Source organism: Carassius gibelio, chromosome B22 (genome assembly GCF_023724105.1).
Source record: "Carassius gibelio isolate Cgi1373 ecotype wild population from Czech Republic chromosome B22, carGib1.2-hapl.c, whole genome shotgun sequence".
NCBI classification, from domain to species: Eukaryota; Metazoa; Chordata; class Actinopteri; order Cypriniformes; family Cyprinidae; genus Carassius; species Carassius gibelio.
In genome coordinates this window covers 4,060,859-4,071,847 of record NC_068417.1, presented here as the reverse complement: position 1 = coordinate 4,071,847, position 10,989 = coordinate 4,060,859, and the positions used below count along the sequence as shown (strand labels likewise).

General features: G+C 37.0%; 1 protein-coding gene across 1 annotated transcript; it reads left to right on the top strand.

Moving 5' to 3' along the window:
* Nucleotides 1-421: 421 nt before the first annotated feature.
* cry4 (cryptochrome circadian regulator 4) lies at nt 422-8,749 on the top strand. Its single transcript, XM_052590001.1, has 11 exons — nt 422-611; nt 2,178-2,627; nt 3,831-3,947; nt 4,036-4,186; nt 4,891-5,031; nt 5,954-6,124; nt 6,284-6,424; nt 6,488-6,639; nt 7,930-8,027; nt 8,102-8,212; nt 8,298-8,749. Exons 2-11 carry the CDS (start codon nt 2,215-2,217, stop codon nt 8,471-8,473), a joined length of 1,671 nt encoding a protein of 556 aa, XP_052445961.1. The 5' UTR covers nt 422-611; nt 2,178-2,214; the 3' UTR covers nt 8,474-8,749.
* The last annotated feature ends 2,240 nt before the right edge of the window (nt 8,750-10,989 follow it).

Below are 10,989 nucleotides of genomic sequence, written 5' to 3'. Positions count from 1 at the left end.
TGTTTTAGAAAAACATGTATTTGAACGTAATGTTTTGTAATAAAACAAAAAAGGTTTCAAGCAGGTTCTTCGGCTTTAGCTCCACCTAGCGGTCAGAGTTCGTGTTTAATGTGTCCGTGTCCACTAGAGGGCGGGGTTTGACCTATATTCGCTAGTTTAACCTATATAAACGCGCTAAAGTAGACTCTGGAAACTCCGTCACTCGCGTAATTTCGCGTCACTCCTTCAGATCGCTCACTTACTCTTCACTGTTTATAAACATATGTATTTACTGATGAATTCAATTTCACTTCTGTAAACATGGAGAACGCCGGGCGCTTTACATTTGAGCGACAGTCGCGGCGTCCAATCACAGGCCGAGTACCGCGTGCCTGTACGAGACGGACCAATCGCAAGCGTGATTCCAGCATCATATGGATTCGGTCGTCCAATAGGATGTGAGGAGGGCGGGATCAGGTCACATAATGCTAATGTGTTTCTTTCCGCGTTTTGGCCGGCTAATAATTATAAACTAGATATTAGTTATTAATGATGTTGAAACACACGGGTCGTGTTTCTAACTTTTAATTGGTTGAAGTGTCCTAATGGATGCTGCCTGAGGCGATTTGGAGGTGAGTGAAAGTTGCTGATCGTTTAAAAATATAACCTTTTAACAGTAAATATCCGACATCGTTGTTGAGTATTACTCGTTTACATGTTTAGATCTCGTTTATGTGATTAAATATCGAAGCCAAAAGTGCTTATAATGTATTAATCACAAGCTACATGTTATATTATTAATATGTTATAGAGAATATCTTATTGTATTCACTGTATTTCCACAGTTTTCTCGTGTATTTGGATAAGTATGATGCTAATGTCACGTTTTTAGATATTTAACGTTTTTACATGCACAATGACAATACAATGCCTTTTATATTTAGCATTATTATACCACATTTTGGACAATCTACAGATGGTAATACAATTTGTTTTACCCTCACCATGGTAATACCATGTTTTGGACAATAATACAATGGAAATACCATGTTTTTGCTACCATTTTTAGGTCCTTATCATAATGGAAATACCATGTTTTTGACATTTACCCTGGTAATACAGCGTTTTTTACCAAATCATGATTTAAATGCCATGTCTCGGATCATATCATAATAAAACTGCCATGTTTTGGACCTTATCATTAATGACTTGCCATGTTTTGCTTTGTTTTTTTATTATTTATCATGGTAATACAATGTTTTGAACCATAACATGATTGAAATACCTTTTGATTTTTGTATGTATTTTTTGATGTTTACCATGACCTCACCATTTTTTGGACCTTATGATGAAGGTAATGCAATGTGTTTTTGAAATTTTCTATTTCAGTACCATGTTATGGATCACATCCTGATATAAGTGCCATTTTTTTTATTATCATTTGTTTATTTACATATTTTTAATTGACCATGTTTTGAAACCTGATTGAAATGCCATGCAAGTTTTTGCCATTTTTTATGATAATACCATGTTTTGGACTTTACTATGAATGTAAGACCATGTTTCTGATCATCATATCATGAGAAAAGCACCATGTTTTTTTATTTTATCATGGTAATACAATGTCTTGGACCAAAACATGATTGAAATGCCATGTTTGTTTTTTTTGTTTTTTTTAAACATATTTTTACGTTTTTTTATTTATTTTTTTTGAATGCCTTTTGCCATATAATATCATGTATTGGACTTTATCTTTAATATATTGCCATGTTTTTATTTTTTATATTTAACATGGTAATACAATATTTTGGACCATAACATGATTGAAATACCATGTTTTTTATTTTATTTTTTTAAACATATTTTGAAGGTATTTTTTTTATTACCTTTGCCATGTAATACCATGTTTTGGACCTTATCATTAATATATTTCCATTTCTTTATATATATATATATATATATATATATATATATATATATATATATATATATATATATATATATATATATATATATATTTATTACATTTACCATGGTAATGCAATAATTTGGACCATAACATGATTGAAATGCCATGTTTTTTTTGTACATATTTTTAAAGTTTTCATTTTCATAACTTTTGCCATGATAATACCATGTTTTGGACATTATCAGGAAGGTAAAGCCCTATAATTAATATATTTTGTTTCATTATTCAGTTCCCCACTGAAGCGTTGAGATCGTGATCCAGTCGTCATGAGTCACCGCACTATCCATCTCTTCCGTAAGGGCCTGCGGCTGCATGATAACCCCACCCTGCTGGGGGCGCTGGCGAGCTCCTCCGCACTCTTCCCCGTCTACGTCCTGGACCGCACCTTCCTGGAGGGGGCGATGGGCTTGGGCCCGCCACGCTGGCGCTTCATCCTGCAGAGTCTGGAGGATCTGGACGCTCGTCTGCGTGCGCTGGGCTCACGGCTCTACGTCCTGCGCGGGTCGACGACGGCGCTGCTGCATGACCTCGTGACCCGGTGGGGCGTCACACAGATCAGCTACGACACGGAGGTGGAGCCGTATTACACGTGCATGGAGCGGGAAATACAAGCGCTGGCGCAGGAGCGCGGACTCCAGACGTACACACGTGTGTCTCACACGCTCTACGATGTCAGGAGGTGCGACTGGGTTTAGGCTAGATGATAGGTGTGGCCTAAATGTGCTCTGTCTCTAAAGTATCGTTTTTATCGCACTTTGCATTATTGTAAGGGGAAGGTTTAGGGTTGGGGTTGGTGTTAATAAAACACAATCTAATAAGTAGAAAAAGCCTAATAGAAATAATTACAATCTGTATCTTTAATGTTAACAAACTATTAAAATCAATTTTGTTGACTAAAATAAGGTTGAACTAAGGTAAAACGTAAATATTAGAAATGTTGCCTTAGCGATCCAACTGAAATAAGTTTAAGTACTAAAATTAAACTAAAATAAAAATTTATTTAAGCTTCCGGTAACTAAAATAGAGTGGAAATAAATAAAAATATACATATTACGTTCATTTCTTAAACTTAAAATTTGTTAAATGTTGGCAACTAGCTGAACTAAGTTAAAGTGGCTGAATTTTACTAAAAATAAATGGAAATATAAATTAATTAAAGATACAGAAATATTTTAAAACAGGGCATCAGTACTGTTACAGTTCCCCAAAACTGTTAAAAATTAGTTAAGGTAATTTAAATAGTATTCACATAAAGTAAAATTTAATATTTGAAGAAAAAAATGAAGAAAAACTAAATGTAGAATATTTCTTGGCAACTAACTAAAATAAGCTGAAGGTGAAGTACTGAAATTACTCAAACTAAAACTGAAATATAAATTCATTGAAATCAGTTTTTTTGTTGTTAGTCATTAAAACATATTTTTCGGTAATGAAGTTAAATGTAAATATTGTATAAGTTTGAACAACTTACAACTATTTGAAAATCTGGAATCTGAGGGAGCAAAAAAAAATCTAAATATTGAGAAAATCACCTTTAAAGTTGTACAAATGAAGTTCTTATTAATGCATATTAGTAATCAAAAAGTAAGTTTTGATATATTTACTGTAGGAGACTTACAAAATATCTTCATGAACATGATCTTTACTTACTATCCTAATGATTTTTGGCATAAAAGAGAAATCTATAATTGTGACTCATGTATTGTTGTCTATTTCTACAAATATCCCTGTGCTACTGATGACTGCTTCTGTGCGGCAGGGACATAAATACTGTTAAATGAAGAAGTAAAATTACCAAACCTTTAAAAATATAGTTTTCTCTTGGTGTGGAGTCGGATGTTCCTGAAGGACTGTATGAATTTGTTTTGTTTCTTCTCTCCAGGATCGTGAAGGCCAACGGCGGCTCTCCTCCGCTCACGTATAAGAAGTTCCTGCATGTTTTGTCTGTTTTGGGTGAACCAGAGGAACCGGTGCGAGATGTCAGTGCTGAGGACTTCCTGTAAGAAGCGTATGTGTGTGTTAGTGTGTGTGTGACTGACTCGCAGCTGCAGGGCTCTGTGAGTGATTCTGTGTGGTTGTGTGTTCAGGAGATGCTCGCCCCCTGTGGAGCCACACCTCGAGCAGACGTACAGCGTCCCGTCTCTGGCGGATCTGGGTCTGGAGCTTGAGACTGAGGTCTTGTGGCCCGGTGGAGAGACACACGCGCTCCAGAAACTCCACAAACACTTCCAGAGTCAGGTCTGAGTCATCTCACTGATTCAAATCTGTTCATTACAGACTGATTCATTCACTGATTCAAATCTGTTCATTACAGACTGATTCATTCACTGATTCAAATCTGTTCATTACAGACTGATTCATTCACTGATTCAAATCTGTTCATTACAGACTGATTCATCTCACTGATTCAAATCTGTTCATTACAGACTGATTCATCTCACTGATTCATCTTCAGAAGGGAGTGTTTCTATTGAGCTTCAGTCTTTTAGTTAATTAATTACAGTTGTTAAATAATATAGTTTCACATAGAAATACTTTATGGTGATTGAAGTTTAATAAAGCTGAAATAAAGTAGAAATTAAATATTAATTGCACTTAAATATTTAGCTTCATCAGTTCATTCAGTTGTTAACTGAAACTAAGAATGTTAACAATAGTTTTCAGTAACTGGAAAAAAAATCTTAAGATGTATATATAAAAAATATATAAAATGAAATTTTTATAGTGATTTATTGTGATTAATCGTTCACTAAAAAACACTTTAAATTTAGAAATTTTGACTAGACAACTAACTGAAATAAAGGCAAAGTACTCAAATGTAAAAACAAATAAATAATCAAAAAGATACAGAACTTTAAAACAAAAAAATTAAATGAAACAAAAAATATAAATATAAAAGCTTATTCAAAATATTAATACTATGATTTCGTGTGTGTCTGCAGGGATGGGTGTCGAACGTCTCCAAAGCGCGGACGGTTCCCAACTCTCTGCTGCCCAGCACCACGGGTCTCAGTCCGTACCTGAGTCTGGGCTGTCTGTCGGTCCGCACCTTCTACCACCGACTCAGCAGCGTCTGCGCGCAGGTCAGCACACGCTAATCCTCAACACAACACACAACATGCTAACACACACACGAACAGAGCGAGAGAATCGGGAGAGATTCATCTGCTACAGCTGATTCCAGTAGGGACAGATATTAGCATGTTGCTAAGCTAACAGCGTTAATCAACAAACACAACGATTTTGGGCAAAGTAGTGTATTTTTAATGCGTTACTACTATATTTAATTAACTGTACCGTTTATTCCAGCCGACTGATGTTAGCATGTTGCTATGCTAATAACATTAATCTACAAAAATACAATGATTTTGTGCGAAGTAGTGTATTTTTAATGAGTTAATACTATAATTTATTGAAACTTTGTATATGTATATGTATAATCAGCATTCACCATACAGCTGATGTTAGCATGTTGCTAAGCTAACAACACTAATAAACACATAAAATGCAAATACTGTGTGATATAGTGTAATTTTTTACCTGGAGTTATATTTTTTGATGCGTTGCTGTAGATTTTATAATTTACCCAGAAAGTTAATTCCATTCAAGGCTAATGTTAGAAAGTTGCTAAGTTAATGAACAAATACTCACACATTATTATTAAACACAAAAAAATATTACGTGAAATACTAAATTTTAATGAGTTTTATTATCGTTTTTATTGCGGAATAAACTAATAATATGTAAATTAAGCACTTCTTGTACAGTTTTCACTTAGCTAAAATTAGTGTCTACGGCTACTACAAAGGAATACTAGCATTCTATTTGCTAATAATAATAATAAATAAAAAAAACGTTATCATTAAGTGTAGTTTTATTTCATTTTATACAGTAGGATCTCTGTGTTTTTAATATTTTTGCGTTCTTTTTAACCAGTTTTCTGCAAACTGGCCTGATCTTTTTGTTGAACATTAACGCTCTCCTTCTGACGTTCTTCATCCGCAGGCGAAGAACCACTCGCTGCCGCCCGTGTCTCTCCAGGGTCAGGTTCTGTGGCGTGAGTTTTTCTACACCGTCGCGTCAGCCACGCCGAACTTCACCAAGATGCAGGGGAACCCTATTTGTCTGCAGATCGACTGGTACCACGATCCAGAGGCTCTGGAGAAATGGAGAACCGTAAGAGAACCGCATGTTTGAGCTCTTTCGGGCTGTTTTTGTGTGGTGTCGGTTAGGGAAGGGAGATTTCTTATAGTTTGCTATGTATTGGTCAAAATTCTCCCCTTGATAATAGCAATAAAGTCTAGTTACTGACATCCTCTGGTCTCCATCCGTCAGGCTCAGACGGGCTTCCCGTGGATCGACGCCATCATGACCCAGCTGCGGCAGGAGGGCTGGATCCATCATCTGGCGCGGCACGCCGTGGCCTGCTTCCTGACACGAGGAGATCTCTGGATCAGCTGGGAGGAGGGCATGAAGGTACTTTGGGTCTTTTTGTGTGTTTGAGTTTCAAACAGGTACTTCAGGTGTGTCGGTTCTCAGGTGTTCGAGGAGCTCCTGTTAGACGCAGACTATAGCGTGAACGCCGGGAACTGGATGTGGTTATCCGCTAGCGCATTCTTCCACAAATACACCAGGATCTTCTGCCCCGTGCGCTTCGGTCGTCGAACTGACCCTCAAGGACAGTATGTGAGGTATCACCAAACAAGCCAATTTGTTCATGACATTCTGATCAATTTGCCACGCCCTACGACGTTTAATATTCATGACATTGTGTTCGATTCGCCACGCTCACCGCCGTTTAATATTCATGACATTCTGTTCGATTCGCCACACCCACCACCGTTTAATATTCATGACATTGTGTTCGATTCGCCACGCCCACCGCCGTTTAATATTCATGACATTGTGTTAAATTCGCCACACCGACCACCGTTTAATATTCATGACATTGTGTTCGATTCGCCACGCCCACCACCGTATAATATTCATGACATTGTTCGATTCGCCACGCCCACTGCGGTTTAATATTCATGACATTGTGTTCGATTCGCCACGCCCACTGCCGTTTAATATTCATGACATTGTGTTCGATTCGCCACGCCCACTGCCGTTTAATATTCATGACATTGTGTTCGATTCGCCACGCTCACCGCTGTATAATATTCATGACATTGTGTTAGATTCGCCACGCTCACCGCTGTATAATATTCATGACATTGTGTTCGATTCGCCACGCTCACCGCTGTATAATATTCATGACATTGTGTTCGATTCGCCACGCTCACCGCTGTATAATATTCATGACATTGTGTTAGATTCGCCACGCCCAGCACAGTTTAATATTCATGACATTGTGTTCGATTCGCCACGCTCACCGCTGTATAATATTCATAACATTCTGTTCGATTCGCCACACCCACCACCGTTTAATATTCATGACATTGTGTTCGATTCGCCACGCCCACCGCCGTTTAATATTCATGACATTGTGTTCAATTCACCACACCGACCACCGTTTAATATTCATGACATTGTGTTCGATTCGCCACGCTCACCGCTGTATAATATTCATAACATTCTGTTCGATTCGCCACACCCACCACCGTTTAATATTCATGACATTGTGTTCGATTCGCCACGCCCACCACCGTTTAATATTCATGACATTGTGTTAAATTCGCCACACCGACCACCGTTTAATATTCATGACATTGTGTTCGATTCGCCACGCCCACCACCGTATAATATTCATGACATTGTTCGATTCGCCACGCCCACTGCCGTTTAATATTCATGACATTGTGTTCGATTCGCCACGCCCACTGCGGTTTAATATTCATGACATTGTGTTCGATTCGCCACGCCCACTGCCGTTTAATATTCATGACATTGTGTTCAATTCACCACACCCACCACCTTTTGTTTTATCTGCTCCGCCCATCACTGTTTAATAATCATGACGTTTTGTCTTTGATCTGAAGGAAATACCTGCCGGTTCTGAAGAACTTCCCCTCGCAGTATATTTACGAGCCGTGGAAAGCTCCAGAAGACGTCCAGCTCAGTGCCGGCTGCATCATTGGTACGGAGAGATGCTAAGCGCTAACTAACCCACCGATGAACCGGTTTATTATGTTCTGACCCGTGTGTGTGCAGGTAAGGACTATCCTCGTCCCATGGTGTGCCACACCGAGGCCAGTCAAAGGAACCTGGGTTTGATGCGTCAGGTGCGCACCGAGCAGCAGAACACGGCCGAACTCACGCGAGGTGAAGCGCAAACCCTACGACTTTCTGAAGTGGAATGCAAATATGTCACCTTCAGAGTGTCTTGAATGATTTGATCTTCTAACAGATGTGGCAGATGACCCGATGGAGGCGGAGCTTAAGCATGAGCTGCAGGAGGAGGAGCTTCTAGAGGGGGCGGAGCAACACAGCACATCCAAACGTTTCAGCAGTGATGCTGATCATAAGTCCCGCCCCTGCAGCTGGACGCCTGAGACTCTACAGTTGAGCGGAGAGGTCATGTGACTCTAGAACTGCCCAATCAGACCACAGTATTGACATGGAAATATGAATCATGTTATATTGAACCAAAGACAGCATTTGAACTCTATTGATCAGTTTGTTGGTGCGTTTTTCCGTGTTCATGAGAGATTTATCAACATTGAACAGTTTGTGAACTAAAAGAGCTGAATTATATATTTTATGCAACAATCTTCCTAATGCAAATGTGTGGGGTTTTTTCAGCCATGTGATAAACGTGTATATTGTGCAAAAGATTAAATAAAATAAATCACCTGTAAAGTTTTTTTTTTTTTTTTCTTAATGTTAAAAAGCATTTTAAAGTTGTGTTTGGGGTTTTGACTGATCAGATCTTGTGACGTATAATCCTATGACGGCGAAGGCCAAGCTCATGAATATTAATGAGATTCCCTTCTGGGAATTCAGGGGGGGGGGTGATGAAGAGAAAATGTTTTTAAATTCCAGCGCAAAGAGGCGAATCATTATCAAACACTAAATGTTTATAAGTTTTTTTTTTTTTTTTTTTTTTTTTAAGTTGAATAATAATAGTAAGTGTGATAGTGTTAAAAAAGGCCAGCAAATATGGAATTTAACTCAATAAAAATAATGTTTAAAAGAAACACAAGGCAACAAGAGAAACTATTTCTTGTAGTCCTTGAAAGAACAGACTTCACTAAAACTCATTCAACTTTCTACAGGGAGAGAAAGACAAATCTGGTTATGATCGATATTAAGGTGTTTCTTACCCTGTCTAACTGCAAATATAGCATAACTAATTATCTAAAACTACACATGAACTATAACGCGATCATAGAATACAACTACTGGACAGATTTCCGTGAGGTCAACTAATGCGATAAAATGACAAAAACTGTTGTAATCATTTTTAAAACGCCTCCTTTTCGACCAATCAAGCGGGTGGATCGTGCGAGCGTCCCGTTACATCATGAATATTCATGAGCCAGGCTTTCAGCGTAGTAGCGCGCTGGACTCGCCACGTCACACACACACACACAGATCTGGAAACACACACAGCAGCGTGGATTCAGAAGCTGAGTCCAGGAGTGAAACATATGAGGAAGCAGAAACATCTGAATTCATAACTCATAATCACGAGCTCTGCGTCTCTATATGGATCAGCAGACCTCATATTTACATGCTTACATAACATTACTGTCTTAGTTTCTGAATGATCAGCACAGATTTAGTCTCCTCTGGGATTGGTTTTGTAACTAAAGTTGCTCTCGTAAACACTGGTCTCTCGGCTCTGTTTGTGGGGTTTGTGGGAATAAAGCGCAGCTGGGAGTTCAAGCTTGTTTTCCAACAAAATTCGGATAAGCAAGATGAACATCACAACAACTTACAGTAAATATGATACATGTCCAGTCCAAGACCGCAACCCAGAACAATAAGAAAAATAAATAAATACGTTTTTTTATTTTTATTCTTTATTTTTTATCAAGACTTTACTGAATTTTTATTAATCTGGTTTAATTTGATTGCATTATAATAATGATAATTCTCATTAATGTGTCTGACCAGCTGGGAAAAATACAAATAAATAAAATTAGTGTTAATTTTTCAAAATTCTTATTACAATAATGCAGAAATTTTTTTTTAATGAAATTAATATATATTAAAGATTTTCCCCCACATTCTCATTTTTTTAATTGCAGTACAAATTAATAAATTGTTTTAATGGAAAAAAGTCCTGTTTTTTTGTAATAAATTTTTTTTAATGCAATAAAATAATTAATATTTCAGTTTAAAAAAAGTTTTGAGTTCAAAATATTTCAGTTTAAATAATACGAATTGCATGCAAATTTGTATTATAAATGTTATACAAATATAATGTTTTCATTAACAATATCGATTATTTTTCCAGATTCTCTTGCAGTAAAAAATAAAGTTTTATTTTCATTACAAACATACAATTAATAACGTTTCGCTATTATATGCTGGAAAAGTCCAAAGATAATTTGATTAGCAAGTTAGCAAAACATCTTTCACGTAACCATGTGGCCAATAATGTCAATATAATTAAAAATATAAAACTTTTTGTTACATTTTTAGTTGAAATTAACTTAATTAGAATTATGTTTTTTTATTTTATTGACACAATTAAACTTCATTTCAATTGCAGTGTGTTTCTATTAATGCTTCCTTCAGAGTAACAATCAGGATTCAAACATTTGAAAATATTTAGGAAAATTACAGAGCACAAAATTGCGTAAAGGATTTTATGTAAAAAACTTAACATGCTAATTAGAGGATTAAACAGACTTGAGCACTATTGTTGCAGGCTTATTGTTATAGCAACCTGCAGGACAGTAAGCTAACTAATTAGCGTGCTAAACCAGCTAAAATTATTAGCAGGCTAAACATCTTATTAAACTTAAACACGTTGTATACCTTGCTCATTCGAGCGGGCTATGCTAGCAGATTCATTTTATCAGCTGTCAAATTAAGCTAACTAGACACAGAAATATTTAATTAGCTTTGATTACATATTACTTTACACG